Raw genomic sequence first — 21,469 nt, 5'->3', positions numbered from 1 at the left:
ATTAATGAATTGGTCTTAATAATTTATTTAGATCACTTTTAAAACCCTAAAAGTAAAACACTGAGAGGAGAAAAATATTAACTTTCCATTTGTTTCGTAATTTTATCTAACTGTTATCTATGGCAAACAAATGATATATTAAAGAGATCTGTGATTTTTTCTTCCTGTATTTGTAATAGTGTCTTAATGTCTCTCTTTCTCTCACAGGCACGCCGAGTTTCATTAAGACTCCTGAAGATCAGACAGGGATTTCAGGAGGGGTGGCGTCCTTCGTGTGCCAAGCGGTCGGGGAGCCCAAACCACGAATCACCTGGATGAAGAAGGGCAAGAAAGTCAGCTCACAGCGCTTTGAGGTGGGTTTGAAATAATAAGATGTGCTTCTTTGTGCCTGAGCTCTAATCAGATGTGAAGTTGAGCATCATATTGAAGATCGACCTGCTTCCTGCCAGCTGTTCTTTTACCACAACATTAAATCAGACGCAACAAAGATCCTACCATTTCTCCTCACCAATGTCTTCAAGGCATCCCTTTTATACAGCAGCTCTCTTTGATTAAGATCATGTGAGGGGTTTTCAGCTTTTATCATGACCTGCTCTGAGCAGTGCACCGGGTCGAGTGTCGAGTGTTTCTTTGAATTCATACAGCACTGCTGACATCTGTACTGCAAAGATTACTGACCAAGTGCAGTGAGCTTGAATACATGGTCTAACCTTAGTACTGCAGGCTTGGTCCCCGGTAAAACTGTGTCACTGAGATGGCAAGGAGATGTCTTTGTTAATTAGGCCAAAACATGCTGATGACAAAAAGAGAGAGAGAAGTGCTGCACTTGTTTTTGGACTGGAAAATAAAAGTTGCTCTTAGAGAGAGATTAGTTAGACTGTCCCCATTACTTCATCAACTCTAAAACCCTGTCCTGGAAACTCACATACAATGAAAGTTTGGACGTCTGTGTCAGTGCTGGGTAGTCACTGATTTTATGTAATCTGGATTATGTAATCAGATTCCAAAAATTTGTATTTGTAATTTCATTATATTATGTTTTAAATACACTTAATCAGAATATCTATTATTCATACATTGGCAGTGAATGTATATGAAATCTCCTTAATTCTTAATTTACTTTCTAAAAAGTCTATCACTTATATGTTTGGAATAGGGCTGTCAAGTGATTAAAAAGTTTCAATCTAATTGATTACACAATGTAGTGATTAATTAATCCAATTCAGCAAAAATTAATCACACATCAAGTCTGGCTGAGAAATTACCCCCAGGAGGATAATTTGGGAAATGTCTCAGTATTTTTAGTTGTTCACACAACAGATGTCAAAAATAATCAAAAGAGTTTGATGACAGAAATTTAATTTGGGTGTGAACTATCCTTTTGATTTTTTTTTTTGCTTGCTTGCTTGTGTTTGTTATTATTACTATATATATATATATAAATAATAGAATGTATTTTTCCCTTCCCATTTCTATTTTTATATCAATATGGTTCAAGATTTTCCTATATATTTAAATATTTGAAAAATAGAATTTATAACCTAATATGTATAATACAATAGAATGCGGTACTATTAACAACTTCTATCATCTTTGCTATTGGTAACTGATTATAATTAATCTACTCAGCATTGCATCAATGTCAGTGACATTTGTCAGATATTACAGACATTTAATGGGTACATTAGCCAGCTCAGAAAAGGCAGATCAGCAGAACAGTTGACTGTGCAATATTCGGTCACCCTAAAGTGACCCACAGCCGACTTGCGCCACCTGTATTGCCAACTGTACCACTGCTGAATGTGCCAGCAGAGGCAAAGACTGTATCAGTGCCAGGACAGTGAGGGATGAGCTCTGTACTATTGGTCAGAGAGCAGGGTGACCTGTCAGACCTCCTCTGCTCACTCCTCCAAAAACCTCACATCTGACTCTCTGGGGCCAAACAGAGGCCACAATAGACTCATCAGCAGTAGCATCAGGTCCAGAAGAGTAAAGAGGTGTGCTGATGCCTGGGGTTGAATCAGAGCAATGGTGTTGGCTGGCATTCAGGACATGGACTGCATTATAAAGGTGTCATCAGTTTGTAGAGCTATTATCACAGGTACAATCCACCTAAAGTATCTTGATATTAAGAGTCTTAGTCAGGGACACAGTGGTCAAAGTTAAAGTATATATAACTGCATGGCAAAATGAACTATATTTGAGCTCAGCTGTGATCTTACAGTAATTCAGTAAGAGTGGAAAAACAACAATAAAAAGATGATTAAGTAAATGTAATTAAAAAAATTTAATAGTGCTATTAACTGATTAAAAACATTTAAAAAATATATTTTTTACAATTTTTTTAAAATTAATCACAATTAATTCTCCTTACATTAAAGTTTTTAAATATACTTTTATATTGCAATAATTTCATATTCAATCTTCAAATTAATTTAGAAACAACATAAAGACAGTATATTTGTATTATTTGTTTAATGCCATCTTTTTTGACCAAAGGCGAGTATCACTGATATTGATACTAATGAAATTATAATTATAATTTTTCCTAATATTTAACCACTGTAATAACATTACGGTATAATTGAGAGCTATCAATTTGAACCTTTATTATACTTTAAAAATAACACCTTCTTATTTAAGTGAACATAAATCTTCACATAAACCCATTATAATAAATGTCATTTTTCCTGTGCCCTTCAGCAAGTAGGAAATACACAGAAATTAAATAAAGTTATCAAACACTAAATTCTAAATGAATTAAAGATGAATCCTTAAAGCTACAAAAGTTATAAAATTCCTCTTTTTTTCTTTTGTTCTTTGCATAACATACATCACAGCAACTGGGTTATTACTATTAGGTTTTTTGGCTCCTATTACTTTAAGAGCTGATGCTGATGCTCGTAGTTTCATATGTGCTTTAATATGAAATAATACAGGCTACAGTGTGCACTGCCGTATGTATTCATGCAATTGAAAAGCACAGTATGAGTACAGTATTATGACTGACAGGAAAGGAAAATTTGTTTTTACTGACATATGGTCTAACATCTCATCTGACCACAGTCCACCGTTGTTCTACTGAATCCCGAATCATTTCTGCACTCATATGACTATAGCCCCAGGCACTGAGGCAAAGTTGGAGAATAATAATAATTGTTATTAAAGCAATTGTTATTAAAAACTAAGTTGCAAAAGCGTCTCAGAACTAAACGTATAAAGGTGATGAAAATGTGTGATATATAGAACTTTAAAACCTTAGAACTTTTCATCTCTGAAGCTATTCAGGTGTATAAGCTGATAAACTGAAACTGTAGTATTTCACTCCAGGGAATGCTGCGCTTGTTTTCAACATCAGTATACTGTAGATAGTGCAGGACTCCAGCAGGGGAGCGCAGGTTGATCTCAATTTGGCAGTCAACCTCACAACAGAGAGAAGCTGACGGCATCCCAGGCATGAGGGCTCCCTGAGACGACCCTCCTCACACTGTCAACCGAGCTGACTGAGCGTGAACGAGACGGGCTCTGACAACACCGGCATCTTACTTTAACTCTGTGCCTCATACACCCAATGCAGTGCATTTATACTGTACAGAAACTGATCTCTTTAACTTCACTGTCGTATAAGACTCAGTGAAATTGTTTCTGACTGGTTTTATCACTTTTTGGTACTCAAGACACTCTGGCTGGTAATTGCTTCTGTCATGATTTTGTTAACAAGAAGTAACACTGGCAAAAAAAAAAAAATCTTCCATGCAACACAAGATGAGATATTAGCCAGAATGTTTTTGTCCACACAAGAAAAGTGGATGGTAATTTATACTGTCAAGCCTCAAAAGAAAACTCACCATAAAAGTAGTTGTAAGTAAAGTAACATGCACTATATTATTCAAGCATATTATACTATAGTATATAATACAAACCATGCTGTAACTTTCAGCAAATGTATCTAATTTGTGGGAGAACTATTCTTTTAAATTGTATATATTATTAGAATTAGTATTTTTACAGATTATTTTCATGCATTTTTTATGTTTGAAAGAGAGTGCTAATTCACGTCTGTAACTTTGCAGTGTCGTATAGACTGTGTGTTCATGTGTTTATGCATGCAGATCTGATTGTTTGTTTAAAGAACAACACTTGATTTTTGATGCCGGAGATGTCTAATATCACCTGTATGTCTGTGTGTTGTCAGGTAATAGAGTTTGATGATGGCTCAGGCTCTGTGCTGCGGATCCAGCCATTACGGACACATCGAGATGAGGCTATTTATGAGTGCACAGCTACCAACAGCGCTGGAGAAATTAACACTAGTGCTAAACTCACTGTATTAGAAGGTAAGAATACACTCTCTCTTTTGCTCTCTCTCAAACAGTATAGGATTGTCCTGTAACTTCATGAAGATTTACAGCTGCAGCTTTTCATTCCATGCATTTTGGGATTAGAAATGGTGCAGAAGTGAAGTCAAACGAAAAAAGCATTGACTGTGGGCCGAGTATTTTGGTTCCTCTCACACTCAGTTTCATCATTATTAGTCTGAGAACATGACAAACAGGAATTGAGCTGAAGTTAGATTTAACAGGTGGTCTGACTAACCACAGCTTGGGTGGTTTCATGGTAGTTTCCTTATTCCTTATAACATGAGTTTCCTCATGTTATCACTGTTTGCTTTGGCAAATATTTACTGGTTTAATGAAGTTACCACGTTGCCTACACAGTAACACAGCGGGAAGATCTGATTAAATTAAAAGTATAATCAAAAATGACGCTGTTTACTTTCTTAATACACATTCCTGCTCTTATTACACTTGATTCATAAATTAATGTTATCCCAAAGAAAAAAATTCATAATATTGAAAAGACTTCATCTCTTCATTTCAATGTAAAAATGCCCCACAAATCCCCTACAAACTCACATTCAGCTCTTATTCTGATAAGAAATGCATGCTTTACAACATCCAGTCTAGATGAATTTCCTGTTTTCTTATTTAAAATGTGCCTCATTTCAGAAGTAGAATGGGTTATGAATACTGTCTCATGTTGACATTAAGGAAGATAGAGAAAGAGGCAGATAAGGAGGGGAAGATAATAGGACATAGCTTGTGATTTTTTTCTGCAGGTAACATTGTTATTCTGCCAGTAAATGGCAACACGTGATTATGAGTTACTTTTTCAAATACGTAACACCAGTTACCTTGTTTTCCCATGTATTGACTGACAGCTCTCCTGTCTCCATGTTTAGAGAAATCAGTAGTAAGTGCAGAGGTGTTGAGTGCCTGCTGTGTGAACATGATGTTACTACAGCTCTAGACTAAATATGAACATGTATTTACTCATCTCACTGCACAAAAACAGATTCAGTATTCCTCAGAATTTATAAAAACAGTTAAATGCTAAATCTGTGTATATTTCAATTAAATATGTTAAATAAGACAAATGTCGTGTCTGTATTTGATCCCATTTCATTAACCAATGTCTTTGCTACTGACCTTTGATGATCATCATACTAATAGGTACATTTGTCTTTCTTTTTTGCTGTTGCTGAATAGTGTTGAACTTCTCCTGTATCATATTCTTCATGCAATTTGCTTGAGATGTGCCCTTTTCTGTCCTGTTTATATTTACTTCAAACTTTTGGTTTTTTCACTTTTGGTGTGAAAAAGCTTTGTCAAAGAGCAACTTTTTATATTAAAAACAAACAAGCAAACCATGCCCAGATTTAAAAAGTTAGTTACTTTTTTAGGGAGCAATGCAATATCGTGATGCATTACTTTTAAAAGTGAAGAGTTCAGATACAAAAGCCTCTAGTGTCGACGGAAATGTTCTTCTAAACTTTTGATGTTTCCTATGTTTATGTTCAGTTATTTTACTTTAATGGCAAAGAAAAGAACCTTATCACTGCAATTAAAGTAAAAAATAAAATTAAATACTAAACCTACACATAGGAGCCTAATACAAATGCTAATTTAGAAGAAAACTTCAAACGGATGTCACACCCCATTGGACTTTAGGTCTGTTTTTTTTTTTTTTTTTCATTGTTAAAGTTGTTGTTTTTCTGTTTTCATCCCTCATGTGCTCATATGTACATAGTAGGGACAGTATCTACTGACTCATTATGAGTGAGTATTTTGAATAATTCACTAAACCGATTGATTCAAAACACTCATTAATTCAAAAATTAATCAAGTGATTGTTTTTCTGAGTGAAGCATTGAATCATTCACACCTGTTTTTTTCTGGAATTAATCAAGTGACTCTTTTTGAGTGAGTCATTTAATCATACATTTTACTGATTCATTTAAAGCAATGATTCACAGAGGAATCAGTGAAGTAACTATTTTTGTGAGTGAATCATTAATCCATCTTATCTGTTCAAAACAGATTCATTAAAGCACAGTTGGTGTTATTGCTCATACATGTACAGAGCTTAATTTTACTGTGGCTTTATCTGAAACTATTTCAGTGCCAAAATAGACTGCTATTAATATCTAAGTACTCAATATTAACTTTCAGTTTATTGAAATGTTGCATAAAAGCACTTTGTTGGTTTAAATATTAACTCCAGTGATTACCTGTTATCCTGTGCCTCGGACCGAATCTATGCTGATATCAAGAACAATCGGTCTAGCTTATGTGATATTGCTTTAAAATATTTTACCAACAAAAACTTCAAACTGTTTCCGGCCCTACTGGTGTTTTCTGTTCGATCGCTGGAGTCTTGGTACATGCTGACTGAAGGAAACTGTAAGAAGTTCAGCCAGACCAGACATTTTGTTCTCAGTGGTTTGTTATTCTGCTGATGGTTATGAAGCTTATCAGCCCTCCATCTCACAGGACTGTGAGGGGAAGAAACACACACACACACACACATTCTGCCACAGGATTGGAACATGTGCAGTGTTCTGATAGCTGCCTCTGTTTTCGGTAAGCCTTGCTGTGGTTCCTCCGCTCAAAGCCAGAGGTGTGTGCATATGTGCGTTTGAGTTTAAAGATTCAAGTTCATTTCAGGCCACATTTGAGCAGATTACCTGCGCCTGCAGCTCTGATAGAGTGATCTTTCCATGCCTGGCCCTGTGACCCTGCGGTAGATTACAGCACACACACACACACACACACAGATAGAGGTGATATGTGTTTTTATGTGAGCATGCTGTACACTGCATGTTCAAACATGAGGAATATGGAGGTGCTGATACTGCATGGTGATAAATCTCAATCCAAATGCTGTTCTTAGACAAAGAGGCGATGCGGCTGCCTGCTTTAGTGCACAGTTACAGCTCACTGAAATTCAACACCCCTTTATAAAGGCAGTTCTAGTCATAGCACAGCACCACAGGGCACAAATCAGGGTGTCTTTTATAATACATCTGCACGCTAATCTGGGGAATTGGATTATTCAGTAAGAGGAAGGAAAGTTTGTTGAAAGTGGGCCATGTTCTCTCATGCTTTCGGTCCAGTGTGCCGTTTAATGTGCGTTCGGAGCCACGGATCAGCAGGTGTGCTGAACCTGTGCAGGAATCAGGTTTGTAGGTTAGGTGTTATGTCTAGGATCTCATTATATCGGGAACATCGTTTCTCAACCGTCCTTTTGATTACATCAGTGTTCTCATTCACAGACTAGCAGAATTTCTTGGCTGGTTGTTAGCAAAGTGTTGTTCTTCAATTTGAGCAGTGTGTATTGACAATTGCATGCTGGAACACATGGCACTAATCAAGCGTGAAGATAAAGCGCAACACGACAATGAGAATAAATCAGCGCTAATTATGTTTTCTGTTGAGAGTTTATTCATTTATGTTTTATTGTATAATCAAGTCTTCTCTTCTTTGAGTCTGTTCTCATGTCGTTTCTTTTCATGTCTCATTACCTTGTTTATTTTCTCACTTGGTCTCTTCTCTCATTTTTTGATCTGGTCTCATTTTATCTCGTCTTCATTTGTCCTTATCTTTCTTTTCTTTTCTAATTTGTCACTCATTATGTTTATCTTCTCTGTTTGTGTATATTCTCATCTTTACTCATTTGTCATCTTTCTAATTTTTCCTCATTTTGTTTCATTTCATTGCCCTTCTCTTTCCTGACTGTAAGGCTTGAGTACTGATAGTGACTGAACATGATTTCGCAGTTCTTCCTTTGAGTTTTTACAGTCCTGTTCTTGCTGCTATAACAAATGATTTCACCTGAATGCCAAAGAGAGTCTCCCCCAAAGGGATTTCACTGAAATGATCAGCATGCTCAATCTGAGCTCAAACAGAGCAAGGTCTTTTCAAGATCTCCTGAAATTGCACTGGATGCTCCACCATGGAATGGAAAACTCCTCTTGGTATCTTTTCCCAGAATGACAGGAAATGTCAACTGGAGCGCTACAACTTATAAGTGACATAACTGTAAAACTTGTACACAGACATCTCCCCTGATAGAAAGCCAATATATAGCATCGCTTCCCCTGCATGCAAATAGATGAGGTGATTCAGACAGGTAATTTAATCCCTTAGACATTTGCAAATGTATTTCTCCCACTAAAGTCATTCTTTATCGGCAAACATGCTCCTCAGACAGACTGCATCTGTTTACTTCTCCCCGCCGCTCGCCTGCTTACGTCTTGAAGCTGTTAGAAAGGCCATTCCAAAGATCAGCTTATGTGTATAACAGGGCAGTGGGCAGAAATTACAACATGCCATTTCCATTTTGGCGTCTCAGACACAGAGTTGCTGATCCATGTCATAGGTTTAGTTTCCAGTGGTTGGCAGTGGCCCAGTCCCCCACTGAGCTGAGTTAGAGTTTAGCAAAATATCAATTACTCAGCTCCCCATCAGTGGTGTACTGCAGCAGGGTAAACACACCCCTCCTTCCTCAGCATCACACTGGGCTACCTGCCATATCCACCTGCAGGAGACATTTAACACTACGTGCAGATACATTTGCAGTCAGAAGACTGTGTGTGTGTGTGTGTATCTATCTATCTATTTAAATTTAATTTAATCATTTTTGTTTATATGTCCCACTATATATATATATATATAAAAAACAACCTGTCCTCCAACCAGTACGCTCGTATAGGTCGTTTGTCCAAATCCCTGAAATACGACCCATCAGAGCATATACTACAATTGCGCCCCATCGGCAAAAGGTCATTTTCATATTAATGTTTTGTACTCTTTTATTTGTTTTGTAATTCGGGTTTCGTGTAGCTCAGTTGGTAGAGTATGGCGTTATACGATGATATGTATGCTACCATGGGTTTGATCCCAGAGAACGGATGTGCTCGTAAAATGTATATGCTCAAAAAATCTTAATTTTGCATGATTTCTGTGAGGGGTAGGTTTAGGGGTGGGGTTAAGGTGTGGTCATTCGAACGAATAAGCCACTTAGTAAAATATGTACAAATTACTGTGAGATCAGTGTAAAAAGTCCACACATGGCTTTTAAATAAACGTGCATTTTGATTGGTAATGACGTTATACATCATTTAATGATGACAGATGCAACACGACGCTGTCATTATTTTTTACAAATTTTATTTTTAACTTTAAAAGTTAAATATAGGTCTTATAAGATGCTTGCACAACCTATATGGTCGTTTTTTTGTTGGAGGACAGGCTCATATAACACTGTGTAGTAAATATTAGTAATTACTTGCATATATTGAAAAAGGCCACATGAGGACACAGTGCTCCCAGCCAGCAAAAATGTTCCAAATCTGTCATGAATATTCCATACATCATCCAGCCCTAGAGTGTATGTGTTTGCTGGTTGGTTAAAACCTATCATTTGCACATATGGTGTGACATCACTGTGGTTGAATGCACATTACACAGCGATTATAAGCCCAGTGCTGCAGAGAAAGAAAGAGCCAGACGGGAGAACAGACAGAAGGTGCATCTGATGCAGGAAGGAAGAGTTGGTGACTGATGTCTGTGATCAGAATCTGCAGCGTAATGGAATATGAATGATGAAGATCACTCACCAGCTCTGTCTGAGGAGGACTTTTCAATAGTAGCCAGTCCTACATGCACACACTGCTGAGTAAAGAATATGAATAAATAATCAGCATTACATTTGAATGAGCGCAGACCTTCATATATCTCATCTACAGCTTCAGATGTTCTCTTTCCAGCTGGTTAATACTCTTTTTAGAGTACTGTAAAGTACCATGATAATGTGATGTATCAGTTTGAGATGTGGTAGTTATACAATATATATATATAGGCCACCATGATACTGCATGAGTCATATACCATTGCAAAGGCAGTAAATGTACTTCATAGTGCATTTTTAAAAAGCCATATCCACAAAAAACATGCTACCATGGTACAAACATGTAACTCGAGCTGACATGGCTCATTAAATCAGTTGTTTCTTTGCTTGTTTTGATTGAAGTTGAGAATGTCAAGTTAACCTTCACTGCGTTCTCATTAAACTGCTACACTGAATCTGTGTCTTCTTCGCCATTGTAATCTCTCTGTGTTAGTGTGGATCTTGTTTGATCCAAATGAGAGGCACAGAAATGTAGAATGTTTGAAGAATCTTTTCCTCTAAGCATTTCGATTCTCTTCTCCACCTTAAATTGATCTGAGACCAGCGTTTGAATAATTGACACTGGAGGTGATACAAAAGAGGAACACTTCTCATTTTACTTGATGATGGGACTAAATATGCAGAGGAAGAGTCTGCCGGAGCTCAAAGATAGCATTTCTTTTACTTTACTTCTACACATACCATGTATTATTGAAATAAAAGAGTTTGCACTTTAGAATTTTCTTTGGGTGATGAGCTACTGTATGTATGCTCTTTCAATCAGTCTTCCTCAGAAACATCGCATCTCAGGCTTCATCAAAGCATGAACTTTCTGAGTGTTTGCATTACTCATTCTCAAGTCTGAATGACATTCTCTGTACTGTAGAACACAAAAGAAGATATACTGAAGAATATTTAAGCTGTCATTGAAGTTCAAAACAAAATTGGACCCCATATGTGTGTGTGTGTGTGTGTGTGTGTGTGTGTGTGTGTGCGTGTGTGCGTGCGTGCCTGTGTGTGGCTGCATTTAATACACAGTTCATTATATTTTTTTGTTTTCATTTTCATTTTATTCAGTTTTTGTTTTTGTTTTAATTATTGGTAATAACCGTGGTTCCACAGGACAAATTAAGTAATAAAGATTTTAAACTAGCACATGTGATGGCGAAAGAGATGCTGAGATGATCTTCATGAATATCCAATATTCCTGGGTTATATTAAAATATTTATGATTAATCATTATGTGGCAGTGACGATATAGCCTGAATTTAATTAATGTTTTATTGGATCATAAATTCTAGTTAAAGTCTTATTGCTTGTGAGCATGTCATGCTTTTTAAATGGTTACCAATTTAATATGTCTTGTTAATCTGGGAGACATGTGACAGACATTAATGATGGTGAACTGAAACCGAGTTATAAGCATATATGTGTGTATGATGGGTTTTCTTCGTCAGCTTTTAGGCCGTCCATGCACTTGACCCCTGAGAAGACATGTTGTATTCACCTTGGTCAGTAATTTTAAATTCTCAAAATGTTAAGCATCATCAGCAATTGTCATAAATGAAAAAAGAGCTTTGATTTGGTTTAATTTATTTCAAGATGTGTGAGGCATGAACAGCTCAGCTGTTTTATGCTCAAAGCAATAGTGACACTGAACACCGTAAGAGATCCTTCAAAATCCTCCAGACTGTTTTTCACAGTAGAAACTGCATTCATACAAACATGTACAATCTCACATATGTTTAGACCCTCAGGCCATTGCATTGCTGACAGTACAGTTGAATCTTATGGAAACATGTTCTGTTCATGTTAAATCCCACTATCAAAATAACTAGTATTTTTTTTTTTTTGTTTTTTTTTTTTTTTTGGACAATGAACAGTTTTTGTAACACATTTACACCCACATTTTAAATACACACAAATGTTTATTTTATTTTACATATTTTTTATTTTTATTTGATGTTACTCATATACTGTATCTTAATTTTGTATTACTATTAAATATGTGTAGAATCTGTGCAACAAATACTTAACTAAAAATTCCTCATGATTTAAATAAATGTAACTGTTTTATTTTTTTTTTGTAAGATAATCTTTTAAATGTGACCCAGACATGTTCTCGGCAGCTTTTATAAGATTCCTGACCCATAATATGTCAGTTTGAACTCTGATTATTTTCTCTGTAGGTGTAAATGTAAATGTTTATGATGAAGGTGAAAGGCTGGTTCAGGGCTATTTACAAATCCTGTGTGTCTTTGCTATCTTTTATTCGAGGTCATTCTGCATGGCTAGACGGTATTGTTATGATCATCCTTTGCTCTTCTGAAACCCTTGTTTCAGTCCTTTGAGCAAATAAGAAAGTAGAAATGGAAGTTCAAAGACACAGAGATATAAAAGGAGTACAAGGCTTAGAGGGGCATTGGTCCATTTCTGTGCTAGCTTAGCGACACAGCATTGTGTGAAGTAACCGCAACAGGACTAGTAATTTGCTCTGCTGGGGTGGAATCGGTCTGGCAGAGAAGCACTTTATTATGGAGGCAGTTAGCCATGTATTCGTTCAGTTGTTAAACTGTATAACTGAGACGGAATAGCCTAGAAATGGACCATGTCCTGGCCACTTGACCGGTAAACTAACTACCTCATCGCTTGCAGTGAAATATAAACAGTCTAACATTTTAAATGAATTGCTGTAGTAAAACAAATAACACCTGCATTCAGAACGACTTGTTTTTAAGTCATTGTCTCTGTATCTAAAGAAGTTCACTGCATTGGTACACATATCATTTACGCCTTGTGCATGTTTGATTATTCAGTCTTTTGCCTATAGTTTACACATTTAAAGCACATCAAATGTGACTTGAAGTATCTGTTTAGTTTTGCAATGAGAATATTCAGGATTTCTTAGTGTGGGAAATGCACATGCCTTTAAAAATGTGTTAATGGCTGTTATATGAGATGCCATTTAAACCGTTGCACATGTAGTGTCTAATTTCTGCATGCCAGAAAAGAAAATCTGTTTTAGAGTCGCCTGTGTGGTGCCGTGGTGGAGTCCTGACCTCTGACCTGAACGACCACCTGTCCGTGTGTTCTGTTCAGTAGATTCATTCAGAGAAATCCGGAGCTCCAAAGTTGAAAACATCTTCATTTCAACAGCAGAAGCACATCCAAGATTTATCGTTTCATGTACTCTCTGTTTGGCAATTATTAATGTATATAAATAATTGTTTTATTTTGTTTAGATAAAGTTGTCAGAAATATACAGTCACTAAACTGAGTGATGTGTAGAATTGTTTGCATTATCAATGACCAAGATGTAGCTTGTAAATAAAATAAATGTAAAGGTCAGTTGTGATGTGAAGAAAAATCTGTTTTATAGTGGGTAATAAATATGTTCACACTTTATTTTATTAAGACTGTTGCAACCACTGCTGGTTCTCTGTCTTTACTTTCAAGAAAGAAAACCCCAGAATTGTACAACATTCAGGTCCTTGATGACTGTGAATCAGACACAAAGAGATTAATTCCCCTCTCTTCTGTGTATTTGATTACCTGGTTACTGTAGGAAGATCCTGTTACTGCAGCGACTGTAAAAACACATCAAGGCTTTCAAACATACTTCACACTCTACAGCACTGCCCACTGCTCATGAGCACAAAGTGAAGGAAACTCTATAGGAATCCTTTGAAATTCCACAGGCTTTTTCAGCGACTTGTGTATTGGTGGTGTCTTCTGCTGATTTACAATGTAGAGAGGGTGTAAACCAGAGATGGCCTCGAGCACATGGAGATCATCGCAGAACAAGTGTACTTGGTAACATAGCATGTTATATAAGGAGCAAAGGAAAAGCATGCAGCTAAGCATGCTGGGTAGTTAGCACTGCATGTCGCCATGAAAGCTCATCATTAGACAGTGTGTTGCTGTCAGCCCTGAGGCTTTCTTTATCTCTCTCTCTTTCTCTCTCATTGCTCGATCTTTTCTGTTCTTCTGCACTCTGTTCAAGGATGCATACCTGCAGACGTGCTTCGTCTCGCTCTGTTACTAAACCGTTACGTAAAAATAACATCATGGCAAAATATGTGTTTGCAGCTAACGTTCTGCAAAAGTTTGGATGAAGAATGGATGATTTGCACTGCAGACGTAAAGCTGCATTAAGGGCATTGTGATTATATTTCTTTCCTGATTCGAATCGACGTGGCATTTTTTTTTTCAAGTTGTATTTAAAGTATTGGCTGATCCGTCAGAAGATTTGAGCGGTTATATAATCTGTTTAATGGGTGTGTGTGGTTTCGTCCTGTCTCAATGCGTGCCACAGGCGAGCCGATGTGTTTGGAGTTTCAGACACATTTGTATGCTGCAGCTATTAGCCAAGAGAAACTGCAGTTTATCTTACAGTAAACAGGCCATGCTCACACACACACACACACACACACTCACAGCTCCACAGGGATGCCGGGGCCTGATAAAGAAGTAATTAAAGCTGCTGGATTTCTTATTCCAATAATAACAACTTATTTACCAGAATTTTTTTCCCCTTTTCCCTACACACCGCTGACATTGAAAAGTATTTGTTCATTTATTATTGTAGTTTGTTTATCGATGTCCTAATTTGTGTCAAGGAAATTTTGCATCTTGTTTTAAATTTCCCCAGACAGACTAATGAAGTTCTGGAGCTGGTATCAATGCTTTCCTCTCAGGTCAGCCAAACCTCCCAATCCAAACCAGTTACATCACACGCACTGTTAAATCCTGGACACATAATGCTGATTGATATCATTAGTCTCTACATGACTGTTATCAAACAGCTAATAACAAGTTGCTAATGTTTCACAAACCACATTCCCACTGAGCATCTCAGACAGCTCTTCCAAAGATCAACATCCTTAGGTCGAAACATTTTGCTAATGATATGAACAGCTCCACACTGTAAGTTGTTAAATCTTTGTGACAGTAGGAAATGGGCTGTTTCAAACCACATTTTTTATAAACTGCAGTTTAAAGAAGAAAAGGCTCAGCAATGATGTTGATTTATAAATGTGCATATGGGTTGTCTTTAAACATTAAAAAAAAAAAACAGAGAAAGGTATTTATTCCTTATTTTCACCACTTAGCTTCACATTTCATATTGACTAAATGAGAAATTCTAAGGCGTCACATTTTTTTTAAAGTGTGGACAAAACATGAATATGTGATTCAGACTCTCCTCAGCAGATGAGGGTAATTTTGCTCATCTGTCAGCCACCGTGGCAGTTGACTTTGTAAGGCATAAGACGTTTGACAAGAAATGCTGTTGCTTAGTTGCAAAGACATGCGCTCGAAGAAACGCATTTGATTATTTCTTGATGAACAGATGAAATAAAGCTGTCAGGGTCCCTGATGTCTGATTGACTGTTTGTTCAGATGTTCAGTGGTGCTCTGCCTCACATCCATGCTGCTTTTCTTATAACATGCAGTTTTAAGTACACTTTTTTGACACTGTAATTCTAATGACTAATGTTAGAGGGTAACTTTAGGGCCTACCATTACTGGGCATCAAAAAGATCCTTTAGTGAAAGGCCGCTAGTAAACCAAAAGATCCAAGTTCACTTCTAAATGAGATGGCAGTTTTTCTTTTTTTTTTCTTTCATATAGTCACTTATTTTATACATTTATCTATAAAATCATACCGATATGGACAAACAAACGCTTCCTCTGTTCCTCCAGTGAGACTCAGATTCCTGGAGTCACAAACAGCACAAACCGCGATCTTCAGAGAGAGTCTGCTGACTTCTGCAAAGCTCTTGGGAAGATGCTTCAAAGAGCCAGCTTCAAACAGCAGCTATTAAAGGCTTATTAGTTACTGAGATACCGTGTGTGTGTTTGTGTGTGTGTGTGTGAGACAGATAGTTGAGGGGAAGGAATTAACAATGCAAATAAATTCTGCTAACTAATTACCCTTGATGAAACGCAGCGATGGTGGCAGGATTGACAAAAGCAATTTCTGGGGCAAGGAGAGCAGGACGAAGCCACGCTTTCTGACATCACTCTCTCCAGATGCCTACATCACTGTCACTGACACTTTATGATGTGCTGTTAGAGACTTCTGGAGAGCTTCTGCTCCACTCAATGTGTAATGTTTCCTTCAGGTCCTTCTGAGAGCGTTGTGCACCCTTATCTTTAATAGTGGTGAACAGTTAGATTATCATCTCCATATGAACATATGACAGTAATGATGATCCTCAAACAGATTATTTATTTGAAACTTTTTCTGTTTTTTCACCGGCAATAATGAATCACTGATTTGAGTCTTCACTGACATATTGTCCATGCACCACATTTAACAATAATGGTTTGTTTCCGTGGTTTGAAGTTATGAAAACGTGAATTTCCGAAAATATACTTTGAAACAGTTTCCATGTTTATAATAATAATCGTTTTATCCATTAAGCATATTGTGATCACAAACAAATATTTAGTTTGCCCCAGTTTGTTTGAAATTTCACTGATGTTTCTTAAAGGAGTTATATGAAACGTATGAATTTTCCCGTATTAATCACTTCTTATTTCTGATGTGTGACCAGCTTGTAATGAAACTTAAACTAGTACTTCCCCTGTTTCCCTGTTTCTGATTTTTATGTAAAGGATTTGGGACATTTTTGCACGCTTTGGAGAGCCTCTATTTTTCCACACTATCACACATGAAATAAATGCTTATAATGCCAAGTCACAAGCAAAGTAAAGGGGGCTAAAAAGCTTTCACTCAAAAATTACTAGTCGATTTCAGTCTGTTAATGTTCTAGTCAAATCAGTCTGTTAATTTGTGTTTTGAACCAGTTTATTAAACACATTAATGCACTAAAATGAATAAAATATCCCTAAGTATTTTAGTATCACTGATTATAGTTGTTGTTAATATTTTTAATAAGGTTTAGGTTATATTTGTTTCCTGTTTACAATTCATTCAGTTTAAAAAAAAATAATAATTACATGTAAGATTTTAGTATTACTTTATTTGGTTCTAGTTATTTTTAAACCTAAACTACTAAAAGAACATTAGACATGTTGCCTGGGCATGTAGCTAAAATAAAATAATATATTGTATTTTAATTTTTTATTATTTAATTTCAGTGATTTTGTTGTTGTTGTTGTTGTTTTTACTTCCAGTAACTTTTTTTTATTATTATTATTTTAATTTTTGGTTGGTTTTAGTTTTAATTAAACCGTGCCACATTTTTATTTTTTTTTACTGGTTCAGAATTTGCTTTATAATGTGATGTAGATTATGTGTAATGTAGATGACAGCGATTTGTATGATGTGTTTTTTCAAGTGAACCAGTTTAGATGAGTCAATTGCTCATGAATCACTAATCATGCTGTATGTTCATATCTGCATGCTAAATGTATTGTCTATTTATTCTCTTAATATTTCACAGAATATTATAATCACATTCGATTCTAATAATTCAACTCGCAGCGTTGTGTTATAGATGTAGTGCATGAAACACAGGTCCCTAGAGTCCATCCATGCAGTGGTAGACAGGTGTGAGACCTTGCTCCATATAATATATCCTAGCTCTGTCCTTCTCCTGAATCCCTACTTACCTCTCCTCCGCTCATCCCCATGCAGACTGTTTTTTATCTGCTAGGAGGAAGATTTTATTAAAAGCATTCAATTTCCCCAAGGGGATCATGACTGCTCCTTGATTAAAGAGGAGATGAGAGGCTGCGTGAGGAAATGTCAGCTGAACGAGGGGCGGACAGAGGTGTGTTCTGTTTGTTTTGGTCCGTCTCTTCCTCCCAGGTGGAGAGAAGTTCATGTAGTGTTAATTAAAATAGCAGTAGCTGGAGGATGTGATCTTGTCCTGGGTCCGGTCCGGTGGGGATGGGGTCCTTGATGAGGCGTGCATGTCCTACCCGAGAAACTCTGCTTAGAGACGATAGCAGTATAATTTAACAAGGGGCAGGAGGTTTCTCCACCGTTTAATATTGCTTCTGTTAGGGGTCCAGCTGTTAAGCTCTATAAGACGGTGGTCTAAAGACCAACAATGCAGATTTAGCCTCACTTGGATAATGTGTAGATGTGCTTTGCAAGTTTATATAATGAAAATGACGTCATGAAAGGCTGTGCATTTTAGTATCATTGAGATACTAATATTATTATTAAAAAATAATAATAATTTTGCAGTGTAGTCATTTCTTACATGTTTAATATCAGTGCATTCATCTATTTCCCTTTCATTTTTGTGACAAAGTTAAATCATCAAAGCATCATACGGTAGATGTGATAATAATGTGATAATTGGCCTGTTTCTCAGTTAAATTGCATTTGTCAACAAATCAACACATTGTGGTGGTTTTATTGTCTTTGTGTTGGTGATTTAAGAAAGACTCCACTTATGTTTTACTACATAGATTTTTGGATATTAATTTTCCCCTTCATTGACATAATTTCTGTAATAACTAATGCCCTGTACGTATGATGGACATTGATTACAGTGTCAAAACAGACAGATCTGATTCCATCACTTTTGAAATAACAGTGTAAAAGTCAGTCCTAAAGATCCATTCTATTAACTAACTTTAACCAATATTTACTCATATTTGGCTCTTGGGGATTGTTAATTTTGGTGCATGTGAATAAGTCAAGGACTGTAGGATTATCATGTGTATTCTGGCCCATGTGCACCAGCATTGTTGCATGTCTGAAGCATTCACTCGCAGACACGACCTGTGAAAACTCCCAAAGCTGTAAGCGATCTGCAGGACCACCTGTCAGTCTGAGCCGAGAGAACGTGTGCATGTGTGATTGTGAACGGCTTTGTGGTTGAAGAATCTGTTGTTGTAGTTCAGACTCACAGCTGATAATCTGAAACATGGGCATATCTGTTCAAAGGATCCAGGTGGAACAGTTTATTGTTCAGTGATTGCTCATTCAGTGTTTAAGAGACTTAATGTGTTCTCTTATATGTTTCATTTAAATGTAAAGTCAAGTCACCATTATTTCTATAGCACTAGACACTAGTGCCATTATTCAGCTCAAGTCAGTTTAGTGATCCCTAAAAGAAATACAAATCAGTAGTTGTGATACAGAGCTATAGCGCTCAGATGAATTTGAATAGTAGCCATTTTCAAGTCATTTGATCTTGGGAGATTTAATAGGAATTAAAAGTAGTTTGGGAAATTGTTCATATTGTTTATACTTTTGATTTGAACAAACCTCCTATCTGTAAAAATAAAATTAGTGACATTTCTGGTTAAAAAAACAAACAAACAAAATATTCAGAACTTTACCATAAAAAACTAGTAGCAACATTTGGGGCTTTATAGATTTAACCACAATTTATAGTAAACAAACAAACAAACCAACATACATTTCTTTAACTCAAATAATGTTCACTTCAACAATTTTAAAACACGGAAGTAAAGAGAAAGGCAGATGATGAATCAGAGTTTATCTCAAGTAGCTTTTGCACAAGCAGAGGTAAAAAGAACATAAAGAAGATGCATAGTGTCATACACACAAATACAAAACACATGCTATAAACATTTATTTAACAACATGAGACATCTCATGAACATTTAACGCATGTAACTGATAAGAAAATCCAATATGAAACATCACTATTTTAATGAAAAATCATCAAACATAAGCTGAATTCTGTGAATTTCAATATGATTTTTTAATTCATTTATTTTAAAGAATTCTTTAAAATGAATGTAGATTTTTATTATTATTATTTTATTTTATTTTATTTCTGAAAAGTGTTCAGTTAATGGTATTTTACAGTAAAATTACATCAAACATCCCTGTTGATCTGAATGTAGTAAGAGAACTTAACATTAACCAACCAAAAACAAGTTTTTCCAATTGCACCGTTAAAATTGCAATGAATTATGGGCGCATAGTTTGATTCTGTGCTGCGTTTATCCCAGGAATTCACAACCTAGAAACATTAGACAATATCCTCAGGGCCTAATGTCACATTGTCTCAAGTCTTTTAAATTCAGCAGAGCCCGACAGCATGAGACACTCGCAACCCATAAAGATCCTTCTGTCTTCCCCTGAGCAAATCCTTCCCTCTGTCTGTCTGTGTTACAGGTGAATGTGACTCTTTTTTCATTCGCCTCCAGAAATGTCTGAGAATCCAGCAGGTACACTGATCCAAAGAGCTCGTCACAGTAACACTCGGAGAACAAAAAGCCCCAGTGTGGAGGCGTCCCGTCCCGGCACACACACTCCAGAGCTGGGCGGACAGGTCATTGTGACACATGTCCGACTGAATGGGCCACTTCATTATTCTTCAGTCAATACACCTGACCCGCACTGCAAGGCATTCTGGGTAGTGCGACAGATTCCTGTCTACATTTTATACAGTTTAAGTCTGGGTGGTTTGACACTATTTAAGATGCAAGAGAGTTTTCTACATGCTAATGTTTTATGATTTTGAAAGCCATTTCTTGTGCTTTCCTAAGCTGAATTTATTTGATTAAGATACTGGTAAAAATGTGAAATATTCTTGCAGTTAAAATAACTGTTTCCTATTTAAATATATTTGTAATTGTAATTTATTCCTGTGCTCAAAGCTGAATTTTCAGCATCATTCCTCCAGTCTTCAGTGTCACATGATCTTCAGAAATCATTCTAATATGCTGATTTGCTGCTCAAGAAACGTTTTTGATTATCAATGCTGAAAAGAGTGGTGTGATACATTCTTTTTAGGATACTTTAATGAATAGAAGGTTTGAAAAAAATAGCATTTATTGGAGAATAGAAATCATGTGTAACATATATAATATTTTGGGTAGACAATGTAATGATGCCATTCAAATTACAATATAATTTAAAATAAAATATATTTGATAATTTAACACATTTTTAGTAAGTTAAAATGTCATATAATATTTTTTGTTTGACTTTGCAGCCAAAATAAGTGTGGTATGATTTGATCACACTACCCATTTCTAATACACACTGTAAAATATGAGTAGGACAAGGTGGTTGAATCCTCAGTTATTACTTTAGCTCTTAAAAAGAGACTCAGATGCAGTGCAGTTGTGTGTTTGCACTTGGCAACAGCAATATGTACTGACACACTGCTCATCGTCTGTTTTACAGAGCGTAATATGTTCAGTCTGGCTGTTTTTGATAATCTCCCTGAGGTGATGAAGTTATCAGGTAAGACAGGGATGGAAACAGACAGGGAGAATGTTGTCTTTCATTTGATTTCCTCCAGCGGGTGAAGACGGGTCACTCTGTTCTCTCTGATGTGTTTTCATGGGAGTTACCTTGGCAATGTGCTTCCACTTCTCTCTGACTGACAATCTGTCAGTTCTGTGTGATTCCAGCATTAAGGGATTACAGGGTGGAGGAAGTAATCCGCAATTTCACAAATTCCATCGAGTAATCACAGCACCGTTTGGGTCACGTAATGTGACATAATATTTCCCCTGACTAATTTGTCAGAGGTGAGCCAGTCTG

The 21,469-nt window shown here is 36.4% G+C and overlaps 1 protein-coding gene across 17 annotated transcripts in view; it reads left to right on the top strand.

The window, feature by feature from the left end:
- The window catches only part of LOC113091140 (receptor-type tyrosine-protein phosphatase F-like), a 204,520-nt gene that overhangs the window by 90,245 nt on the left and 92,806 nt on the right, over positions 1–21,469 (top strand). For all 17 annotated transcript variants that reach the window (XM_026256599.1, XM_026256607.1, XM_026256612.1 and 14 more), the window contains 2 exons: positions 208–353; positions 4,196–4,337. In XM_026256599.1, the coding sequence (XP_026112384.1) occupies positions 208–353; positions 4,196–4,337 (288 nt within the window). The remainder of the gene's footprint in view (positions 1–207; positions 354–4,195; positions 4,338–21,469) is intronic.

This window comes from Carassius auratus, chromosome 6 (genome assembly GCF_003368295.1).
Source record: "Carassius auratus strain Wakin chromosome 6, ASM336829v1, whole genome shotgun sequence".
Taxonomy (NCBI): domain Eukaryota; kingdom Metazoa; phylum Chordata; class Actinopteri; order Cypriniformes; family Cyprinidae; genus Carassius; species Carassius auratus.
This window is presented reverse-complemented; position numbering and strand designations above follow the sequence as displayed.